This window comes from Lissotriton vulgaris, chromosome 4_1, assembly GCF_964263255.1.
Source record: "Lissotriton vulgaris chromosome 4_1, aLisVul1.2, whole genome shotgun sequence".
Classification (NCBI taxonomy): Eukaryota; Metazoa; Chordata; class Amphibia; order Caudata; family Salamandridae; genus Lissotriton; species Lissotriton vulgaris.
Genome location: NC_141691.1, coordinates 2,095,335,113 through 2,095,359,986, shown reverse-complemented (window position 1 = coordinate 2,095,359,986; position 24,874 = coordinate 2,095,335,113). Strand labels below are relative to the sequence as shown.

At 45.3% G+C, this 24,874-nt stretch overlaps 1 protein-coding gene across 1 annotated transcript in view; it reads left to right on the top strand.

Moving 5' to 3' along the window:
• Nucleotides 1-238: 238 nt before the first annotated feature.
• LOC147725115 (GTPase IMAP family member 9-like) overlaps nucleotides 239-24,874 on the top strand; it is a 130,715-nt gene continuing 106,079 nt past the window's right edge. The window contains exon 1 of the mRNA XM_086967110.1: nucleotides 239-317. Within this exon, the coding sequence (XP_086823236.1) occupies nucleotides 308-317 (10 nt within the window). The 5' untranslated portion in view covers nucleotides 239-307. The remainder of the gene's footprint in view (nucleotides 318-24,874) is intronic.

Genomic DNA, 24,874 nt, shown 5'->3' with positions numbered 1-24,874 from the left:
TTACCTTATCCTCAGCTTTCTTTGTCAGCCTGCACTGTCCATGAATGTACAGTTCCAAATACCATTGACACTTTTCAAAATGCCCACTTTGAATAATGAGAATAGAGCTGTCAGTCTATGATGTGCAAAACTCAATTATATGTCATGAAATCAAGCAAACACCTCATATACTGCCTTTCACAATGTAATTCAAGACATTTTCATGTAATTTGCAATGATATTGTCAAATCATTTTTTTAGAATTCTAAGAAAATAGAAGGGGAAGCTACATACTAGACAGCAGAACTGCAAACAATAAAGAGAATAAATGGCTACAGGTATGGTATGAATCAAAGGTTGATTATTCCCTTGTGGAAAAACAATCCAAACACTCGTTCATAATATGTCATGAATTTATGATGAATGTGGTTGTGATCAGAAACGTGGAACGTTAGCATTGTAAAAAATATTAGTTTAATACGTTTTTTTACATTTTCTTTATAATTTTGTATTGTGGTGGCAGTTTTGATGGCTTTCCTATGCAAGCAGAAAGTGCAAAATTAGCAATGTGTAGTCACATATGCACATACACTTTACACACAAACCATGTTTGGTGTTTTTATTGCACAAAATGAAGTAGTATAAAAGCCCATATTTCACCAAGAGATGAGACATATGGCAAACATTTCACAGTTCACTGTGAAACATGGTTCGATCATTATAATTATATCTCCGTACTACTTTGCCATCATAGGTCTAATAAGATTTCCAATAGGGTTATCTCAATTATACAAACAAAAAAATTATTCAGAATCCTCTACTTGAGCATGTAATTTTTTTTCTTGAAATTTACAAAATATGTAAATGTGGTAAATCTGTAATTATATGTGGATTGCGCCTACAAAATTAAATACATCTACAGACCCTTCTCACTCGTTGTTATTTTATGAAGGATAAACCCCACTGTGATGTAATCAGCTTTTTCAAGAGAACAATCCCTAATAAATATGAATATACAGGTAATATGTAATATTCAGTGGAGATTTATAAACTACTCTGTAATTATATATCCAGTACCTGTATAATACAAACAGTTTTGGTGACATCAAGAACCACCAGGCCTAGAAGCCCTGCCAAGAGTAAAGCTTTGAGGATTGGTTTTAGACCTGTCAATACAGAGCTGAAATCCATAGATCCCAGGGGACTGTGAAATGTTTTCCATAGTTTATGGTTCCCTGTCAAATACAGAAAAAACACATGTTACTTAGGGTTATGTGAGGATATGTATTTTTTCAGGTTCACCCCAATTTATACCACACTTTAAGACTACTAAGTACTGGTGTACTGACTGTAGTGCACTGGGCCCTGCTGACCAGGCCTAATGCACATGCTCTGACCTTTAAATGTACATGTCTAATTGACTTTAACTTTCTTATAAGTCCCTGGTATCCAGTACCAGAAGTAGCCAGGGCCTATAAGTTAGTGTCCCTCGTGGACTGCAGCACTTATTGTGCCATCACCCAAGCCTGAACTGCTGGATCAAGGTGGCCATTTAGAAAAACATGACAAAGTCCAGACCTTCCTATTTAATATTTATATGTCACCACTAAGGCAGGTCTATAGAGCCCTGAGAATGCTGTATATTAAAAATGGAACAAGTGTTTTTGAATGTTCTAACACAAAAAAATCCCAAAATATTGTAGAAAAGCTATTAGCCACATAGGCTATTGCAAAGTTACACACTTACCACTTAGCTGAGCTAACATCTGAATGGGATTACTAATGTTGAAACATTAAGTTATCAAAATAATTATTACCTTAAACACAAATTGATGCCCAAGCCAAATTTACAGAGAGTTTTAAGTGTTACAAAGTTATCCTTTTGCCCTGTTCACCTCAATTTTTTGCTAAATTGTACTAGTTGAAATCAACTCTGACTCTATCCTGGGCTCAGCAAACGAGGCCCAGGAACAGTGTTCTGTTTAAAAACGTACATGTAATAGGGTACACTTACAATTGGCAATGACAGACCCTATAAATCCCGAGTAAATATTAGGTCTAGGGGTTCAGCACACCTTTAAGTCCCTAGTAAATAATAGGGCATGTAGGTATGGTGGCCCAGTAGATTTCCTGTAATTGCATGTGTGTGCTGCTGTGTGTCTGCTGTCCTTTTAAAGGCAGTCGTGCCGTGCAGCATGTCCTTAAAATAGAATTCTCACAATTGGCATTGGCAGACCCTATAGGTCCCAAGTATATATTAGGGCTAGGAAGTTCAAACTACCTATAAATCCCTAGTATATAATAGGGCATGGAAGTTTAGAGGCCCAGCAGATTTCTTGCACTTGCTTGTGTGCACTGCTGAGTGCCTGCTGTCATTTTAAAGGCAGCTTGGCTTTGCAGAATGTCTTTAAAAGTAAATTGTATGCAAACTCAACTTTAGTAGCATGGGCACTTCGCAAGTGATAATGTGCCTCTTTTTTATGAATGTATAATGTTACAACACAAACATGTACAACTCATGATTTTACAGCAAAGTTTTTACATCGCAACATCCAGTACAACGCATGCTTTTACAATGCAAGCCATCACAACTCATTTTAGACACTACATATAAACGCATGTCACTACAACGCATACCATTACAATGCATACTATTACAGCTCATATTACTTTTGGGGCAACAGTAGGGTAAGTGTTGCATAGTGTAGGGGTAAAAATTACTATTCCCACTCCAGTGAGTGCAGCAGTATGGTAAGTGTTAGGTAGTGTAGGGTTACAAATTAGAATTTCCCATTACTTACCTAATAATGTGTTGTAATGGCATGCATTGTAGTGACATGCGTTGTAATGAAATGCATTGTAGTGTCATGCGTTGTAATGACTGCATTGTAATGGGATTTTTATGTAAAGGATGTTGCATTGTAATGACTGCGTTGTAAAGGTTGTTTCCATATTTTTACATATTTCCCCCCCCCCAGGTCTCCCCTAGAGGTAGCGGGGAATGTATCTATAAGCAAGGACCTTATAAGAGATATTTTATATGCCCTTGAGAGGGAAAAACTGCCCAAATAAATTTTCCCTCATTGTAGATACTTAGCTTTATAGGCTGTAATGTAAACACAAAGAAAGACAGAGGATATTTACAGACTCCCCTAACAACACAAAAAAGCCACCCTCGGTCAAGAAAAGAGTGTGGGGGCGTTCCCTTGTATAGAATGAATTTCCTCACCCACCCGTGGGTGGCATGCTTCATCATCAGGAACCTTCTTGCACTATGAACCTGGTTTCAGCGTGGGCTACAACCTCCTCACTGATAGGGAGGAGCTCAGGGATTATTTACTGGTAGATGACAAGAGGTGTACTAAGGTGTAGAGGGAGTATGTGAAAAATAGTATGGTTTCCTCACCTTGGATGTGCCGCTATGGCACGCTGATCTCTGGGCAGAGGTTTTTGAAACCCTTCCTCGAATGAGCCGAGGACAAGTTGCCACTAGCTCCCCCCAAATTACGGGGACACCGCTAAACATCAGCTAATTTCGACTGACGTTCCAATCTGTCTGTTATTGTATCTTTTTAACACCGACCTAAGTAGGTACGGTGTCATCTTTTCACACACTTCTCATTTGGTCCTGAAGAAAGCCATGGCACCTTTACGGAGGGCACTACGGCTGAAACATGTCGACCATATGATCACACCTAACGATGCTAGGTTGAATTCTCCAGTCATGGGATATATATTATTTTTAACACTGACCCCTGGATGTTCTATTAAAATTGAGTTTAACATACCAGGTAGTTAGTTTTATCGTCACAGGCACTATTTTTTACAGACTCCCCCTACACCCGGGTGGGTGAGGGAGTTTGTCTTATAAATGGAAATTAAAGGCTTTGTGTGACACGGATATGCCTCACTTAAGAGGAAGTTGTCATGCTTTTTGGCGGTACCCACCATTTTATTGGACAGACGTTCTACCCATGCTTGTCATCCTAGAACACTGAATAAATATGTGAAAGATGCATAGTCTCTTTGATTTGCCGCCTGAAACTACCAAGAGAAGGAGGACTTTCATACTGGTACCTGGATTTGCAACCAAAGGCCTGCACTCTGACTGACAGCGCCTGCTGCACAATTTGTACTGCATTCTTGGGAACTGGACTTTGCTTGAAGAAGGGATGGACTCCCTGCAAGCTACATGTTAACAGAGCCCACCTGTATCATCTCGACCAAGAGTCCCTATCTTGGAGTGCGTCAAGTAGACAGTTGAAGGATTTGTCCAGGTATATTGTGGGAATTGTCGTGTAGAAATCCCCAAAACAATCTAGGAGATTCCAGACTTTGTATTGGGTGTTCTGGGTCCCTTGAACCTACAAAGAGACCTTCAGGAAGCACCTCTTGAAGTTTGGAGCTCCATGAGGTGACCAACCTGACACCGAGAGTCAGCCTGACTACCTCCAACCATGACCAGACCAGATTTTAAAGTTTGTCCAGCTGAAGGTCCTGGAGCTCAAGACTTCTAGGATTAGACAGGGGCCTCACAGAAAGTCAAGCCAATGAACCTGCATCGAATCCTGCCTGCTATGGAGGGTCGAGTGACGTAGAACATTTCTAAGTGTGAAGGTATCTTTGCTTAGTTTATCTGACCAGGGCTCTATCGCGGTCAGCCTCAAACTTTTACTTTGTCCCAGTCAAGCACAACCAGATAACCCAGAGTGTGGCAATATGTTTTTGAGCACTATAAAGTGATTAATCTTCAAAGATTCATAACTCCGGCTCACTACATTGATTGCTGTCAATTTGGTGTGTCAATTTAAAGATAAAATATTTCCTATTTTTATAAATTGGTGCAGGATTTTTATTGTGTGTTGTGTATTACTTATTTGATGTTTAGTGATTTTAAATGCTTTACATATCTCCCTCCTGACTGCTCGTTGTCGGCTACCAAGGGTTGGGCTAAGGAATAATTTACTGAGACATTTACCAGAACTAATACTGGGCTAGTGGCCTTATTGCCAGTGGTAAGTGTAAACTTACTCCTACCAATAACTAAGTCTGGGCAGTCAACTCTGCTCCGCCTGAGGAGTTTGCAGAGTTTTCTAAAATATGCGTTATGCAGAGCTCGCTGAGTTTCGAAAAAATAAGTTTTGTTCCTCGCTCATGTTTGTCAATGTCAAGTTGGTGAGCGCAAGCAAGGAAAATCCACCTCCTGGCGAGATTTTTCCTCGTTCGCAATCGCCAACGTCAAGTTGGCAAGCACGAGCATGGAAAATCAACCTCCCGGCAGGTTTTCTCAAAGTGGGCGGTTAAATTTCTCATTGCGCATGCATTTGCATATGCTCGTGACTGCTCACGTTAAGAAACCATCTGTTCGTGTTAAGAAAGCTGCTCCTCCAGTAAAAAATCTACCCTAGCGGCAGAAAGGAAGCAGCACTGCTTGCGCTGTGCTTGGTGTCATTCACGATGTTTGCAGAGTGCGGACAAATACCCAACACTGACAATCTCCGCAAACTGTCTAGCTCTGTGTAGCACGGCAGGGTTTTTTTTGCACTTTGTTGAGTTCCGCGAACTCTGCCCAGGCTTGCCAATAACCCACTTTCCAACATTTGGTGGCAGTGGTGGGATAAGGACTTGTGTGTAAAGTACACTCTATAGTAATTAAGTTAAGATCATTAAACACATCTAAATTGTCTTAATACACATTTTTTGATTGTGCCTTTTTTTATTTAGTCTAAATTGATTTTTAATTAATTGTTTGATTTTTTCTCAATATGTTCTAATTCTGATTTATAGTTGTTGAGACCAAAAAACTAGGGATATCTTGGTGCTGGATCTGATTAAACTGACTAAACTCAAAGTTGTTGAGCCTAGGATTCAGCGTAAGACTAGGGGGCTACCTGCTACTAGCAAGCATAGGAAGGCAGAGTTGGTTAGGTCACTGAAGACCTGGGCCATGTTAGCTCTAGAGATTGGAGAGGAGGGGAAGGCTTTCACTCCCCAACATAGCCTAGGAAGAGGGTAATGATGATAATTCCTCCATTGTGTCAAGCAGTAGGTACATAATTGCAGATGGTGGGAGCAGGGCAGGGTCCCCCACATAGGGCCCCCGATGTCCATCAGAGAGAGGGAGTTTGAGGCCTTACTATCTTCAATTGCCTTGGAGAAGTAGAAACTGGAATTAGCAAGGGAGCAGTGGGAGGAGAAGAAAGCACGAAGGTATGGTGGCAGTGATAACGAAGAAGAGAGTGAGATGTCCAGGAGTAGTTGGGTTCGTTCCAGGCTCCCAATGGAATAGTATCCATTGGCAAATGGCATATAGCATTTGATAGGGCCTTGAGATAAGGGATGTCCGCCCGAAGCATTGGGGTTCACTCTTGTGAGAACTAATCCCAATTGCTGGAAGGGATATGTTCCTGATCCTATAGAGCTTTGAGGCTAAATCATATACCCACATAAGAAGATGCTTAGTTGTGAAATTTTGTCTGACCCCAATTCAATACAGGGTGAAATTCAGAGGCACCCAGAAAGTAAACACACAGTTCTGGCTTGACGTTATGGATCTCTCAGAGAAGGCACTAAGAGGCTGGATTGAGGGTAACCAATTAAACACATATGCGGGATTGTACACATTGTTTTTGAAATAACACATATTGACTCATTGTGTGCAAAATAAATTTTTCCAGCACCTATTGGACTCTAAGCTGTCTAGTCCTAGGAAACTAGCCAGGGCAACTAAAGAGTGGGTGAGGATTCAGGTTTCCAATCAGCACCAGGGTTGTTATCAAAAGAAGGGAGGACAGCCCCCTCCTTCCCCAGGGTAAAGCCCAGGGAAAAGAAGGTCACAAACAGATGGAGTCTTCAAAAGATCCACAAAAACCTGAATGAAGAGGGCGGGTCCCGAGACAATTCAACTCCAAGGGGAGGGGGTATCAGGGGAATAGTAGGTTATTTTATCCCTTAAAGTTGGGGAAGTGCTTTAACTGTAATCAGCCAGGGCACAAGAAAGGAGATGCTGTCTGCACAAAGTAGGCCCCCACTGGTGGACAGTCTCCAGGGATTGCTAGTTTTTGTTTTGGGTGAAGAGTATCCCAAAGATGGGTAGGTAAGTGACGGAGGTGAGTAAGGAAGTGACAGAGGCAAACTTAGTGTCCCTTGGTGGGGTGGGTATTGCAACCCTGGCCACGTTACCTCCAAGCATGGTTAAGTACAGGCAGAAGCCTACCATCAATGGAACTGAGGTTGAGGCTCTGAGAGACAAAGAAGCCCGTGTGACTATGGTCATGGACACACTGGTATCTAAGCGGATCATACATGGTGAGTTTCACCAGGTGACGTATAAAGACAGCAGAACCAAACTCCATCCACTTGCAATGGTGGATTTGGAATGGGGAAAGGTGACATATGAAGGTAGCTTTTTCTCCTGCACTCCCAGTGCAGTGTTTACTGGGAAACAATCTTGCAGCATCTGAATAGTCAGATGAGGAGGGGGCTTCATAACAGAATATTGGAGCTCCCCGAGTGGTTATGTGATGTGACCAGGTCACAAACTAACCAGAAGAGAAATGATGGACACTTGGGCTCTGGAACAATGGGCCAAGCTTCCATAGACAAGGGCAATGGGTCTAATGAGCCAGCCAAGGGAACTCCTGAGGTGAAGCAGTAATCTCACTCTGATGGGTAGGTATTGAACAATGAGGAAGGGATTATATCCCTTCTAGATTTGTCAGACTTGCCATAACTGACAGTAGCCAGTGGACCCTCCAGAGAGGAGTTTTTTCAGGGGAGAGAGACTGTCCCACACTTCAGTTGGATTGCCTTAATGCAGGAGGAAGGGGATGACAATTGGGTTCCACAGATTCTACAGGGAAGGTGGACTTCTCTACACTGAAGCCAGAAACCTCAAGGAGGGGGCTACCAGGAGGTTGGTGATGCCCCAGATATACAGAGATTCCATCCTGGCTTTGAGTCATGATATCACTTTGGCGGGTCATTTGGGGCAGAACAAGACATGGAACCAGTTGGTGAAAAATTTCTAATGGTCTGGTATGTCTGTGAAGTTCTGTAGCACCTGTGCTACCTGTCAGGCCAGTGGCAAGACAGAGGGTAAGTCAGAGGGTAAGTCAAAAGCTCCCTTGATACAACTGCAAGTGGTTGAGACTTCCTATGAAAGGGTGGCGATAGATATTGTCTGTCCCCTAGAGCCACCATCTTCATCAGAGATTACATATATTTGGGTGGTAGTAGTTTATGCCACAAAACACCTTAAGGCAATACCCCTCAGAATAATTACTGCTCCTTCGGGGGCTAGGAAACAACTTGGTGTTTTCACCAGAGTTGGGTTCCGAAAATAGGTTGTTTCAGATAGAGGCACAAACTTCATCTTCAGCTATCTGAAAGTGATGTGGTATGAATGTGATGTTACCTACAAGTTCATCACCCCATATCAGCCCCAGATTAATGGTCTGGTGGAACAGTTCAATAAGACTCTGAGGGTCACGATCAACGGTTTGTCTGACAAAACCAGTAGGAGATGGGATGTTGTCCTGCCAGGCCAACTGTTTGCCTACAGAGATGTCCCAAAAAAAGAAGTTGGTTTCAATCCCTTTGAGCCGTTGTTTGGGCACCCTGTGAGGGAGCCATTGTGCCTGCTGAGAGAGTCTTTGGAGAAGCCTCTCAAGGAAGCCAATGACAATGGGCTTGACTATGTGCTAGGCCTGAGATCTTGCATGGCAGAGTATATGTACAAAGAAGTCTGGAAACTGGAGGCCAGCCAGGAATCCATGAAGCACTTGTATGATCAAAAGGCTTCACTGCCTGAGTATACACCAGGAGAGTTGGTGTAGGTGTTAGAGCCTGTAACTCATAGGGGCCTCTATGACAAGTGGCCTGTGCCCTATCCAATCATTATGAAGGAAGTTGAGGTTACCTACCTGGTCAACATTAACACCCCCAGGAACCATCAAAGGGTCTTTCATGTCAATGGATTGAAACCCCACTATGACAGGGCAGACGGGACCATGCTACTGGTCACAGATGAGGGAGACGAGGAAGAGATTGAACCAGTGCCCAAACTCCTCTCTACTAATGTTCAAGATGGGTCAGTGGAGATGTTGTACTCTCCCCCAAATTGTCTGACCTACAGCACAAAGACTGCCGGGAGGTGCTGGGGCAGTCTGCCAGTCTGTTCTCTTTGACCCCTGATGTCATTGATTAGTGTGTTCAAGATATAGACACTGCTGACAGTCTACCTGTCAAAAATAAACTATACATGTTGTCTGATCATGTTCGCAATAGCCTTAAGGCGGAGAAAGCTAAGATGCTGGAGTTGGGGGTCATTGAGGCCTCTGACAGTCCATGGGCCAGTCCAGTGGTGCCCAAAACTAATCCCCAAGAGGGAAATGAGGAGTTAGTGTTTAGTGTGGACTAGAGAGGACTGAATGAAGTCACGAAGACTGATGCTCACCCTATACTTAGAGCTGATGAGCTCATTGATATGTTAGGGGCTGCTAAGTATCTGAGTACATTTGATTTGAGTTCAGGTTACTGGCAGACTGCCTTCACTGAAGGAGCCAAGGAGAGGCCAGCATCCTCTACACCAGAGGAACATTACCATATTAAAGCAATGCCCTTTGGCTTAAAGAATGCCCCTCATGCCTTCCACAGGTTGGTGAGCAGGGTTCTATCTGGGTTGGGCCAGTTCAGTGCAGCTTATCTTGATGATATAGCTGTGTATAGGTCCACCTGGGAGGATCACTTAAACTACATGAGGAAGTGCTCCATCCCATGCAGCAGGCAGGCCTGACTACTAAAGCCAGCAAGTGTCAAATAGGGTGAAGTTATGTAGTGTACCTGGGCCACCTGGTAGGGGGAGGCCATGTACAACCTCTCTAGGCCAAAGTAAAAAACATTTTGGATTTGGCAGCTCCTACTACCCAGACACAGGTCAGGGCATTACTTTGTCTGACTGGGTAATATAGAAGATTTGTTCAGACCTATGGGACCATCGTGGCTCCCCTGACAACATTCTTCAAAAGAAGAGGCCAACAAAATTGATGTGGACCTCAGGGCGTCAGAAGGACTTTGGCACTCTAAAAGAGGCTATGTGTTCAGCACCAGTGTTACTGGTCCCTGCCACACAAAGGAATTTGTGCTCCTGACAGATGCTTAGTATCAAAGGATAGGGGCAGTGGTGGCACAAGTAAATAACGAGGGCATTGATAAGCTAGTTCAATTTATTAGCAGGTGTCTTCTCCCCACAAAACCAGGGAGAAGGCGGCCTTTGTTGTGGTTTAGTCCCTGAAAAAGCTTAGACCGTACCTGCTTGGTATTCACTTTCATGTTCAAACTGACCACAGACCTCTTAGGTGGCTCATTTAGATGAGAGGTGAGAATCCCAAGCTATTGAGGTAGTCCATTTCTTTACAGGGTATGGACTTCACAGTGAACACAGACCTGGAGATGCTCATGCTAATACGGATGGACTTTGCAGTTTTTTCTACTTACCTGATGAGGACTACCAGGTTGCAGGTTAGTTACCTATAACCTTTTATTTTGGAGGGGCATGTTAAAAGGTCATCTTTTTGCCCTGTTCACCCCCATTTTCTGCTGAATGATACAGGTGGTAACTGACTTTGATTGTAGCCTGGGCTCTGCTATATTTAGAAAGGTACATGTAAAAGGGTATCAATCAATCAATCAGGGGTTTGTTAAAGTGCAACTACTCACCCGTAAGGGTCTCAAAGTGCTAGGAGGGGTGGAGGGGGGGGTGCAGGTTCCATTCCATCAAGGAGGGGGTCTGTCGAAGAGCCAGGTTTTGAGGTTTCTTGCGAAGATGGGGAGCGATGTTGTCTGACTGAGGTGGAGCGGAAGGGCGTTCCATGCTTTGGCCGCGAGGAAGGAGAAGGAGCGGCCTACCGATCTGGTCTTTCTGGGGCAGGGGACCACGGCGTAGGAGAGCTGGGCTGATCGTAGGGTCCTTTGGGGTGCGTGGAATTTGAGCCGGCTGTTCAGGTATGCTGGTCCGGTGCCATGGAGGGCCTTGTGTGCGTGGGTGAGCATCTTTAAGGTGATTCTCGCCTTGACGGGGAGCCAGTGGAGTGTGCGCAGGTGCTGGGAGATGTGGCAGTGTTTTGGCAGGTTGAGGACCAGTCTTGCGGCGGCGTTCTGGATGTTCTGTAGCTTGCGGATGAGGTTTTTGTTTATTCCGGCGTAGAGTGCGTTGCCGTAGTCAAGTCTGCTGGTGACCAGGGCGTGAGTGACTGTCTTTTGGTGTTCAAGGGGGATACATTTGAAGGTCTTACGAAGGAGGCGGAGGGTGTGGAAGCAGGAAGATGAGACAGAGTTGATCTGGCGGTCCATTTTGAGCTCAGAGTCCAGGATGATTCCCAGGTTGCGTGCGTGGTCTGTGGGGGTTGGCGGGTTTCCGAGGGTGGTGGGCCACCAGGTGTCGCTCCAGGCATCAGGGTTTGGGGCCATGATGAGTACTTCTGTTTTGTTGGTGTTTAGTTATAGGCAGCTGTTTTTCATCCATTTGGCGACGGCTTCCATGCCTTCTCGAAAGTTGCGTCTGGTGGTGTTGGGCTCGTTGGATAGGGAGAGGATGAGCTGGGTGTTATCTGCGTATGACACGATGTTGAGTCCGTAGGTTCTGACGATGGGGGCAAGTGGAGCCATGTAGACGTTGAAGAGCGTCGGGCTGAGGGAAGAGCCCTGGGGGACTCTGCAGGTGGTAGGTGTGGGGTCTGAGAGGAAAGGGGGGAGTCTGACCCGTTGCGTCCTGCCGGAGAGGAAGGAGCAGATCCAGTCGAGGGCCTTGTCCTGGATTCCTGCGTCGTAGAGTCTGCGTATTAGGGTGCAGTGAGAGACTGTGTCGAACGCTGCTAATAGGTCTATGAGGATGAGGGCTACTGTTTCTCCTTTGTCCAGTTGGGTGCGGATTTCGTCTGTTGCGGCGAGGAGGGCGGTTTCCGTACTGTGGTTTTTTCTGAAGCCGGATTGGGAGGAGTCGAGGATGTTGTGTTCTTCAATGAATGTGGCGAGTTGGCTGTTGATGGCTTTCTCGATGACTTTCGCTGGGAAGGGGAGCAGGGAGATGAGTCTGTAGTTTTTGAGGTCGGTGGGGTCCGCTGAGGGTTTCTGTAGGAGGGGGTTGACCTCGGCGTGTTTCCAGTCGCCGGGGAACGAGGCGGTCGCCAGGCAGCGGTTGATGATGTGGCGGAGCATGGGTGCGATGGTGTCGGCGGCTCTGTTGAAGATGTGGTGGGGGCAGGGGTCAGTGGGGGCCCCTGAGTGGATTGACTTAATTGTCTTCAGTGTGTCTTCGGTGGTGAGGGCTGTCCAGTCATCAATCGCTGGTTTCCGTGTGTCGGGGGTGGTTGGTGAGGGTTCAGTGTGTTGGTTGTCTTCGTCGAAGTTGTCGTAGATGCTCTTGATTTTGTGGTGGAAAAAGGTGCTGAGTTTGTCGCAGAGGTCTTGTGAGGGAGGGATGCCGGTAGACTCGCTGGTGGGTTGGGCGAACTCCTTGATGATGCTGAAGAGTTCTCCTTGCTGTTGTGTGCGTGGGTGGAGATTCTGTCTTCAATCGCTTTTTTCCTCCTTTCTCTGATGAGTTGATGGTGTGCGTTGGTGGCGGCTCTGAAGTTGTTGTGGGCTTCTGTGGATTTGGTGTTTCTCCAGGCCTTTTCGAGGCGGCGGCCTGTGCGCCTGGACTCTCGAAGTTCGGTGGTAAACCATCTGGCTTTTTTGGCACAGGTATTGTTGTTTTTCTTGAGGGGGGCTATGGTGTTGGTGCTGTCCGAGATCCATCTATGCAGGGTTCGGGCTGCGGTGTTGGGGTCGTCGTTTTTTGCAATGGTTGGGGTGGAGTTGTTGAGTGAGGAGGTGAGCTGGCCGTCGGTGATTTTGGTCCAGTTTCTTTGTGGAAGCAGGAGCTGGTGTATGTGGATGGTGGGTGTTCTGAAGGTAAAGTGGATGCAACGATGGTCGGTCCATGGGAGTTCGGTGGTGTGGCTGAAGGTGATGGAGTTTCCTGTAGTGAAGAGGGGGTCGAGGGTGTGTCCTGCTGAGTGCGTGGGCTCGGTCACGATCTGGCAGAGTTCAATGTTGTGGAGGTTGTCCAGGAGGCATGTGGTGTTGGGGTCCAGTTGATTGTCGAGGTGGAATTTGAGGTCTCCCAGCAGGGTGTAGTTGGTGGATGCGATGGCCTGCGGGGAGATAATGTCCATGATGGAGTTGGCGAAGGGTCCGCGGAGTCCAGGGGGTTGGTAGATGAGGGTTCCTCGGAGGGCGGCGTTGGGGCTGACCAGTATCTTGAAGTGAAGGTGTTCCATCAGTTTTGTGGACTCGTCAAGGAGTGTGCTCAGGTGGAGGCTGGATTTGTGGACGATGGCGATTCCTCCTCCTGGGTGGGTGGGGCGGTCCTTCCTGGAGATCTTGTATCCTTGGGGGATGGTGATGGCGATTTCCGGTCCCGAGGTGGCGTTGGTCCAGGTTTTGGTGAAGAATGCTACGTCCGGGGTGGTGCTGTCGAGGAGGTCCCAGATTTCTGTGGCGTGTTTGTGGAGGGATCGGACGTTGAGGAGGATGCATTGCAGGGTCTTCGGTTCGGTTGTGTTCTTGTGGGCGGGTTGTGCTGGATACGTGTTCTTTGTGAAGAAAAAGGAGTCTGGCCCTGGGACCGAGGGGTAGCTGGACCAATTTATAGTGGACAAAAGAAGAATTGCTAACCCCCACTCTAATTTCTTGTCTCTAGATTTAAGAACACACAAACAAAGAAAATATCTTTTGTTTGTAGGGGTTATTTTATTTAAACCCTTTTGAACATTTTCAACATTTTTTTTGTATGTTTTCATGAGTGAGAAAGATACTTATATACAACATTTATACATATATACAAAACTACTAGATAACAAACATATATACAAATATGAACAGTTTATATACAGTCTTCTTTTCAAAAGTGGCGGTTTTTCACAAATAATTAATCTTTGCGAAATCTCTTTTCCACTAAAATAACCACAAAATGAAATAGCAGCAAAAACGGCAACAAATTACTTTAAGAAAGATCAAGAAACAACTTTGAAAACAAAATCAAAGTGATCAACAATGAATTCTTGGTAACTTTCTTTTCATGCCTGCCGACGTGTTTCGAATCTGGAGTTAAGTTACAGATTCTCATCAGGGCTCTTTCAATGTGGGTAATCTAAACATAAAATGCAAAGGAAGACCATTCAGTAACTACATCTATTAAAGTATTACTCCCCCTTTAAAAGTTAGATGTCACTCAGCAATTTACCTTTAGCAATGGGCGACGCAGTCCCGCGGGTCCATATATTCTAATGAGGTGAGTGAAATCCTGAGTCTTATAATGCCAATGTAGACCTAGTGTGTAGAGTAGGGGATATTTACTATTTCATCAAGGAACAAAACAACCATATGGGTTCGTAGACATAAAGGCTCTAGGTTCATACCTATTATGGTGTTGTCAGTGACGAGGAATTCAATTGTTTTTAATTTCGCAGTTCAGAACAATCCGGGGGTTCTAGGTGGGGCTCCAAATGAATCTGCAAAGCGCAAACAGTAATGCTGGTGAAGACCCAGTGTTTTTTGGTGCCGTCCAAATTCGCCTCTATATTTGAAAACAGGACGTACCTGTATTATTCTCACTTAATGCGGGGATCGCGGTTAGCCTTCTCCGTGTATTGCACGCCCGCAGTTCAATTCAGCAGCGTTAGGAGATGATTCTGAGTCCTCCGCGGGGACAGCGTTGCAACGTCACACTGTAAACCTGTACGGGGGAATCATTGTTTAGTGTGAGCAGAGCTCGGGGGTCGCGGTGGTATTGATCACCAACACACACACTCACCTTCTTCTTAGTGCGACTGCCTCGATCAGCGAACAAACCACCATTACGGTAGCCATGTTTGGCTCCTCCACTATATTGAACCGCCGCTAGGCATTATGGATCTTGTAGTTTCTGGGGGCTCATAGCCTCGAAACCTCTGACAATGAATTCAAGCCTGTTTGTGTGCTGTTAAATTTTAAAATCAAATAGGCCTCCTTCCACAATAACACTTGTTCCGTATTGATAAAGGGGTTTTGCCTGGTTAATACTGAATAGGACAGTCCACTGGAAATCGTTGTCCGCATGATTGTTCTCAATAAAATGTTGGACTAAAGGTGCAGTTAGGAATTTATTTTTGAGGCGGGATCTGTGTTGTGTCATGCAAGTGTTTACTTGTTGGTTCGTCTTCCCTATGTAAACTTTGGGGCAAGAACAAACAATCGCATACACTACATTTTTAGTTCTACAGTTCGAGAAGCAAGTGTGTGACCAAATGATGTTCGCGTGTTGAAAGGTTTTTCCCTCAATGGTTGAATCACACGCCACGCAATTCCCACATCTGTGGTGGCCTTCGATGGGTTTGAGTCCCCATTGTGTAAGGAAGTCACTTTTGGGTTTGGCTAACCTTATGTCTGCGCGGACAATTTGTTGTCCAATATTTTGATTCTTCTTGTACGCAAATATGGGGCGCGGGAATGGCACTTGAAGTTTCTCAAGGAGATGCCAGTGTTTAAGGACCATTTGCCTTATATTATGGGTTTACACACACCAAATTGTCAAGATCACGTTTTGCTTTGGTTTCAAAGAGGCACTCACGGGGGGTGTAACGTGCTCTCTTATAGGAATGTTTTAATAACTTCCTGGGGTAACCCCTTTGACCCAACTCTTCACAAAAATTCATGCTATATAACATGTCCCACTCCAGTCTAAGGGCAGATGTACATAGGCTGTCTGACCGCAAATGAAATAGGTATGGCGAGATGCTTTGAAAGAAGACTTTCCTTTATCAGTAAACTCTACTACAGCATTACACTCGCTGTGTCCCATATGTACTGATCCTTTCTTTCTAACACACAAATCACCTTTTACTGGTAGGACTGAAATAGTCGGTGGACCCGCATTTTGCGTGGGCTGAACATTCAGCATCATAAAACTGAGGGAAGCATTTCCTTGCTCGTACTCTTCATTTTCTAGATCGGTCCCCTTCCTTTGGGGGAGTCCGTCTTCGTCTGGAAAACATACCTCATTCATTACTTTATTCAAGTTTCCCCATATCCAGTCACCTTGGTAAACTGTGGACTTTCTGTCTATTGATGACATTAAGGCAAACCATGCTCCGCACGAACCATTGTGGGAGAACGGAAAAGGAACGAGGGGCAGAACTCCCTTAGTCTTTTGATAAGGTGGGAGTCGGCCACATACCCAGCAATCTGTCACATTGCTGGTCTGATGAGAATGGTGCAACATCCGAATAAAAGTATTGTTGCGCAGGGCCAGTCGATATGACAGTTCATGGGGTGGCAGATCACTAAATGTATGCTCTACGGTGTCATTAATGGAAGAGTGTATATGTGAGGCAATAGGAGGAAAGAAAACATGTAGTATTAAACTGATACAGATTATAGTGATGCACAGAAGAGACAGAAAAATCAGAGTTACTATACATCTACTTTGTAATATCTTGCAGTATTTCTCTTTCATTTTGCTCTTTTTACTATTGTTGTCCGCGATCTTATGCATGTCAGAAATCTTGTTTAACCGATTCACCACCTAGTGGACTTAAATGATTAAACGTCGTCTGGCTTTCTAGATCGTAATTTGGACCTGTACTCTTGCTGTGGAGTCTTTTCTACAAAGGGGGCTCAAAGTCTGTAATGTCTTTATTCTTTACCAAAGTTCCAGAGTCTCCAAAGTACCTTTTGCAGTGATGGGCATGGAGCCACCCTTTTCTCCCTTCGACTTTGATGGCTGTCCTCGTTGTTAGTAACACTAACTTCGGCGCCTTCCAACGCGGCTCAAGGGGGCTTGATCGATCAAAGTTCCTGACGAGCACAAAATCGCCTGGTGCTATGGCGCGCTCCTTGACCTGGGTGTTGTCAGGGAAGGCGGCGGCAACCTGTGAACGACAAGAGAGTAGTGCAGACATCAAGGAAGCCAGGTAATCTGTAAGCATGTTACTGTCAACATCAGTTACTTTCTTAGGCATAGGCGTACCCCACATGTTCGGCGGTCTACCGAAAACCACTTCATATGGTGATAGGCCTGTTCTGGAATGGGCTACCATACGCATGTAAAAGAGGGCAACCGGCAAGGCTACCATCCAATCCACGCCTTTTTCTGCACAGATCTTTGCTAGTTTTGTCTTAATTGTCTGATTATGTCTTTCTACAAGGCCTGCTGCTTCAGGGTGTCGCACACAATGGAACTTCCAGGTATATACTAACAGAAGAGACTCTTGTTTCATTAATTCAGAAGAAAAAGGCTGACCATTGTCTGAGTAAACGACACGGGGCAATCCGTATCTAGGGAAGAATTCGCGCACCAATTGCCTGGCGGTTGTCACAGCAGTATAAACTGGGACTGGATACGCTTCTGTCCATCTAGTTAGTGCACACACAAATACCAGGACATACTTGTAACCTCTACATCTGTCCATTTGGATATAATCCATCTGGAGGACCTCAAAAGGGTGGTCAGGAGGATGAAATCCGCCTTGTTCCACCGGGATGCCTTTACCTGGATTGAACTGACAACAGATCATACATGTTCTTACTTTTTGTTTCGCTGCTGCACGCAGGTGCTTGTTAAACCAGATATTCTGTAAGCTGTCTATCATTGCCTTCTCTCCCAAGTGTGCTGGACTATGTGGTGTGTTTATGATCACTTGTACCATCGAATCAGGAAGAAACCATGTTGCTTTGCCCTTAGTCATCCAACCTTGGTCAGTCTGGACCCCTCCTTGTTCAGTCCATTTCTTTATTTCACCTGAAGTGGCATGTGTCTGTATGTCGAGTACATCTTGAGAAGGATCCCTGACTGTCATACTTTTTGTCAGTAATGGTACCTCTGTCCTTGTCGTGTCTGTTGGTGTCTGGGCTGTAAGTTTAGCAGTTCGGTCTGCCAGGTCATTACCCTGGGAAATGGTGTCTGTAGCTTTGGTGGTGTGCTTTGCATTTCAGGATAGCTATGGCTGCAGGTGAATGTATTGCTTCCAACAGGATGTGAATAAGCGGGCCGTGCGGAATTTTGGCCCCATGAGAGGTCAAGAAACCTCTCTCCCTCCAGAGAACTCCCAAATCATGAACTACACCAAAAGCATATTGTGAATCTGTATAAATGTTCACTTTCAAGTGCTTAGCTCTTATTCAGGCTTGTGTCAGAGCGATGAGCTCTGCTGCTTGCGCTGACAGTGTGTCTATTCTTTGTGTCTCTATGACTTCAGTAGCAGTGGTCAGGGCATATGCTGCCACTAATTCTCCCGAGCTCGTTCTCATGCATGATCCATCTACATAGAGTGTTAGGTCAAGGTCTGGAAGGGCAACATCTGTCAGGTCTTGTCTTGGTTTCGTCACTATATTCATTATTTCCACACAGTCATGTGGTGCGGTATCTACTGTACTTGAGGGCAAAAGTGTAGCAGGGTTTAGGATGTTACATCGTCTGATCTCTATGTGTGGCTGAAATAACGTCAGTTCATATCCTGTCAGTCTCGCTACGGTCAAGTGTTGTGTCTGTGTCCTGTTCAAGAGAACTTCCACTGCATGCGGTACCTGTACTGTCAGGGGGTGTCCCAGCACTATCGAGTCACTTTGTCTTATGGCTAGGGCTGTTGCTGCAACTGATTTCAGGCACGCAGACAGAGCCTGGGCCACTGGGTCCAGTGTACTAGAAAAATAAGCACAAGGCTTGTGTTTTCCTGCTTGATCTTGTGTGAGTACAGATAATGCTGTTCCATCCCGTTCAGTTACGAAAAGCATAAAGGGTTTTCTGTAACTAGGAGTCGTTAAAACTGGTGCTTGACATAAGGCTCTTTTTAATTCTTCAAATGCCAAGGTGTGTTCTTGTGTCCAAGGGAGGACAGTCGAAGACGCTGCCTCCTGTGTTGTCAACTGTATGAGTGGTTTGGCTAGATAGGCATACTGGGGAATCCACTGCCTGCAGTATGAAGTGAGGCCAATGAAGGCCCGCACTTCCTATTGTGTCTTGGGCTGTGAAAGGTTAGAAATTAACTGAATACGTTCTTGTGTCAGCTGTCTACCCCTCTTGGACAGCAAGTGTCCAAGGTACACCACTTGCTGTGCACAGAATTGTAACTTTGAAGGGGACACTTTGTGCCCCTTGTCTGCCAGAAAGTTTAAAACCGTCAGTGATGAATCTTTGCAGTCTGGTTCTGATCGTGCTGTAATCAGGATGTCGTCAGCGTACTAAATCAGTGCGGTGTTGGAAGGCATATTAATACTGTCCAGCTGTCTTTTTAACGCTTGACTGTAAATGCTAGGACTCTCTGTAAAACCTTGGGGTGCTCTCGTGAATTTAAAACTGCGTCCTTTTAAACTGAATCCGAAAAGATACTGGCTGTCAAGATGAATCGGAACCCTGAAAAACGCATTCTTCAAGACAATGACTGTAAAGAACGTTGCCTCAGAATCAATAGCAGTCAGTAATGAAGAAATGTCTGGGACCACTGGGTATTGTGGGACTACGCATTTATTCAATTCTCGAAGGTCAACAACTAGTCTGTAAACTGGTGGTGCATTAGGGTCTGATCGTTTAAGGATAGGAAGGACAGGTGAGTTACACACATTCGAGTCAGTCTCCACCACCACCCCTTGTGCAATGAGTTCATCAATAATCTTCAATAATGCCACTTCGGCATCAGGTGGTAACTTGTATTGTCGTATACGTGGTAGTACTACTCCTGCTTTGAGAGTGACACGGTGTGGTGTTATGTTCATGTAACCTACGTCAGTCGGACCATGTGCCCATAGGTGCTGTGGTACATTCTGGAGTCTGGGGTCAAAATCTGTCAACACATAATGACCCTTAAAATCACGTACGTACAGTCGCACTCCCTCTGGAGAACAACAGATAACTGCTCCTAGTTCTTTTAATGTCTTGATACCAAGTAAGTTTTCTGGACATGATTTAGTAAGTAGCAAGTCTGTGGTACGTGACAGTGGACCAACCCCGAGGGAGACTGGTTTCGATACTTCATTAACAATAGGCTTTCCTGAAAATCCCAGGGAAACATTCTGTGAGCCCGAGAGAGGTGCCTCTGGAACCTCGTCATGGCTGATGGTAGTTCTGCTCGCCCCTGTGTCAATCAGAAACTTTCTGTCCTGTCCCAGTACACGACCATGTACATAGGGACCTTCTTGATCTACAGGAACCTGAATGAGGGGCAAGCCATGTTCCCTCTCAAGGCTGTTTCATGAGAATGCTTGGTATTCTGGATAGTCTGACTGTGTGTACTGATACATTTGTGGTGTGGCATGAACAGGCGGTGGTGGGGGTGGAAAAGTCGCTACTGTCTGTTGTGTGCTCTGTTGGGTGCTATTTTGCCTAGGAGTGTGTGGTCGTTCTTTTGTTCTGCCTGTAGCTATATTGTGTTTCAGGACAGCACATTCCTTTACATAGTGACCTGGTTGTTTGCAATAATTACAGTTCCCCTTGACAAGTGTCGTGCCATTTTTGTTCGTGTTTGCCGGTACCGTTTGGGCAACCAGCACCTTCATTTTTGTCTCTTTCATGCGTCTCTTTTCCTGATCCTGCTCTTCTCTAATCCTGTTCTGGTCATATTGTAGCATCTGCAACATTTGTGAAGGGCTGTTTGCTTGCCAAGTACTCTCAACCTTCAGTACTCTATTGTTGATCTGGGGTAGGGAATTCTCTACTAATTTGCTCACGAAAAGATGGGGATATGATTCGCTACCGGGCTTAAGGCCACTATTAATAGCAAAACATTTCTCGAATCTAGAATAGAAATCGCTTGTGTCCTCATCTTGTTTTTGTTTACAGGCTGAAATAGCATCCCAGTCTTCCTTTTTAGTAATCAATAGTCTCGGCAAAACCTGTATTAGGAGTTCAGGTAGTTCTTTAGCTTTGTCACCAAGACCAACCCCCGGGAGCCTGCCTTTATCCTCTGTTTCCAATGCTTCCCAGCTTAACTTTTTCTCTCCCACCTCCCAGTCTTTTTCCTTAAGCTTTTCATAAATGCCTGCTGGCAATAGTACTTTCAATAGTTTCAGAATGTCAGCGTACGTATAATCTCCGACGCGGAGAATGTCTTTTAATTCTCGGTGAAAACCCCCCGGGTCTTTATCATGGGACGGCAACATCTTTTTCATTTCCAGTATTTCTAATTTCGTCAAGGGGGTGTAAACATACACCCGTTGAAACTCATTATTTGCATTTTTGACGGGATGTACCTCTCGTAGGGGGTTCTGTCTGTCTACGTATAGGTGCTTTCTGTCGTGGTGTGGGGCGGGAAGCATGCATGTGGTCAGAGAATTCAAGTTGTTATGTTGTTGATCCAGGATGACGTTAATTAAGTCAGTACCCAGGCCTGTCCATCTGTCTAGAATTATATCGTCCAGTAATTTATACAATTGACCGGGATCGGAATATTGACTCTCATACAACGTTATTAAATGCTGGACCATGTAAACACCGGCCAAACGCTGTTCGTTCGGCGGGAGGCTCAAGAATGTTTGGGCCACTATATCATTGCTATATATATTAGAATTGTACACCCACTGGGTGGCTGACTGGGCCAACTCCATTTCATGTGAGATCGCTCGTTCCTTATCCGTCGGTACAGTGCTTTTTCAGTAGCTTGGAATAGATTTTCAAGGGAATATCTTTCTTTTATAGCCGGCCCCTATTTACGGTATTCGAGGCACTTGGGCCTGTCAAACCGTCGTGCATTACCTACATAATTCATCTTGTCCCTCGTCTCGTCTACCTCTTCCGTTGATGACTCACCCTTCTCGTCAGACTCTCCTTTGTGTGTTGCTAATATTTCCTTTCGTACTTTGTTCATCATGCTGTCTGTCTGTCCCATTTTATCATGCCGACCGGCATCTATGTGATCACTCCATTCTATCAAAACAGGCTTTACATCTCCTTCCTCTCTTTCTCTGATCAGGCAGTTAACAATAAAACGGAGGATGTGGTTCTTAACCCCCACCTTTCTGTTTTGCACGGCCTGTGCTATACTCTCGGGTCCCTCCCCCGTTCTAATGAAACGGTATATTTTATCTAGGTGGTCTTTCATGTCTGGTAATTTGTCCAAATATGCGACGGCCTGTCTTAGTCTTAGTGAAATCACGAGCATTGAGCCCTTTCCTGGTTCTGGATCGTATATACAGTGAGGGATTGCTACATCTACAGTAGGCCCCCCTCCCCCTACGGCCCCTTGTCCTACATCGTCTTTCACGAGCTGCTGGAGCTGGTCCGCTGGTTTGGGCGGAGGGAAATCTGCGTTTGCGTAGTCCGGTGGGGACTCTGCTAGATAGGAGGAAATAAACGCCTCTGATGCTGTCGGCTTTATTCTACGTACTCTATAGGGTACAGGTGGTGGCGTTCGCGATCTACGGGGTGTTTCTGAGGGGGTCACTCTAGCTAGTTCTTCTGAGAGGACGGGATAAATACCAGTAACGACGGTATTTCTTTCTCTATCAGCCTGCTCTGCTTTGACTCGTTCCCCCTCCTCCCGGAGCTCTTTTTCTTTGGCTTTTTCCGCTGCTTGTTTAGTTCTCTCTGCTTGGTTGAATTCTTTCTCTGTTCTCCTATGTGACTCTTTGCGCCATAACTCAATGGCATCTTTCTGAGAGGGTCTTGATTTCTTTTTCCATAGCGCTTCCTCTACTCTCATAATGCATTCAGAATCCCACGTTCCCGAGACAGGCCATCTGTACTTCTCCTCTAAATCCTTTGTGTAATCTACCCATAGGTCTAAATACAATATGACATCTAGCCCGTGCTTATTATACATATAATGACCAGGTGTGTCTCTAGGCGGGATGTTAACTGGCTCTTCTAGTATCCCTTTTCTGGTCCCTATCTGACGTAATTTTGAAAACAGTGGCATGTTGAAACCAATTTAACGAAAACACAATACACAACAAAATAGTCTGACTGAAACAATCATTCACACTGACACACTAAAACACTAAACAGATACAGTTTAACTGATACATGTACTTGAAAACAGTTAACTTTATGCACTGGAATACAGTACAACCATACCGGTCTCATAAATGAGACACGTCTTTACCGTGTTCACGAAAGTGAACCCGTCTTTACCGTGTTCGTGTGAACGAACCCGTCTTTACCGTGTTCATATAATGAACCCGTCTTTAACTTTATGCGTTCCCAATAATGGTACTCACCGGGAAGGAGAACTTGAAGGCCTCGGATACTTGATACTGCGCATGCGCGGAACAGGTGGACCTCTGGAAACCTCGGACCTTGCTCTCTCACGGGTTGGGCTCTGGTTGGGATGATCCGCGATCCTCACCGCCTTGTGTGGATGCCTGGTCACAGTCCGTCCTCCTCCGCGGGCCTGAGGGAGTAAGCGGGAAGTCCCGCTGGCGTGTACACTTTGAAGTCAGTCACAGCTGTAGAAGGGGGCAAGGGCTGGACCTACATCGCCGGCGCGTGGGGAAGGGGATTTGTCCCTGTTCGGGCGCCAGATTTATGTGGTAAATAAAGTATTACCCTGTCATAATTTCTATAGTTAAACAAAGGGTCATGCATAAAATGAGAGGCAGAGTCCGTGGTGTCCGATTCAAAAGGGCTTTATTTCAATAACTCGAGTTAGGGGGGAATCGGTTCCATCACCACTAAGGTTCAGGAAGGGTCTTCTGAACTTTATTCACAGAGTACAATATTTATACATTCAATTTCGCACATAGAGAGGAGCGCTCCAGGCAGAGCAAGAGAAAAAGAAATAAGAACATGTGGGCGTGCATGAGGGCGTACATGTGGGCGTGCATGAGGGCGTACACTTGAGGAGTCATAGGTGAGTCATAGGTGGGTGGATACATGGAGCGGGGGTTGCATGGCCAGCTGGAACTTTGCCCTACTTGTGTGCGCAACTTGATCATGACGTGCAACTGACTTGTAACTGGGGGGAGCTGACTTTCAGTCTAGTAGTGAGGCCTTGAGTGTCAGGGCGACCAGCACGTCTGGTATTATCTGATATCTTAAGTCCGGGGATGTATTATCTGAAGCAAAGGTCGCTCATCACCAAGAGCCAGTGTGGGTATATATTTCTTCGTTCATTGTGAGGGGGCCTTGGGCTTTCTATGGATGCAAGCTCTGCAAATCACTTGAACGGAGACAGAAAAGCTAGGCCCTATCTTTGCAGACGGGTTCTGTTTACCTTCTTCACCAGGCAGGAATGTGATTCTGTAGAGCAAGCAGATAACTGTTATGCACAATACTGTCTTGGCACCCCGTGCTGGGCCCCTCTCGGCTTAGCCAAAAGTATGCGAGGTCAGGGATACATAGCTGCAGCCCTCAGAGTGTCTGAAGGCATGAAATCTCAATTCGGGGACTGGCTGACTGAGCCACAAAATGGAAAAATGGGTTCTTCGCGATATATTAAAAGTGCACAATGCAAACACATGGGCCACATGGGCCTCAGTGCAAAATTAACATTTCTTATATGGAAGACTTGGTGACTGGCATCCTAATGTAGGACGTAAATGCAGAGGCATCATTATTGCAGGCCATAGAGGGAAAATGCATGGGTGACATGCACATACACTAAACGTTGGGGTACATGCAGGGGACATATTGGCCATGTAAAATTTCATTTTCCTCATCTTTAAAAGTTAATTTTCACAATTGATATATGTAGGAAGGTGTATATCTGACTATGGTTGCCCCCAACTTTTTTGCCTGGTGTTTTGCTGGTTTTTCGACTTAGTTGACCTGATGCCCTGCTAATCAGGACCCCAGGCCCACTGCTCTCTCTGTAAAATGGATTCCATGTACTCTAGGTACATATCTAATTGGATACTGAGTCACCTTATCAGTTCCTGTACAGTG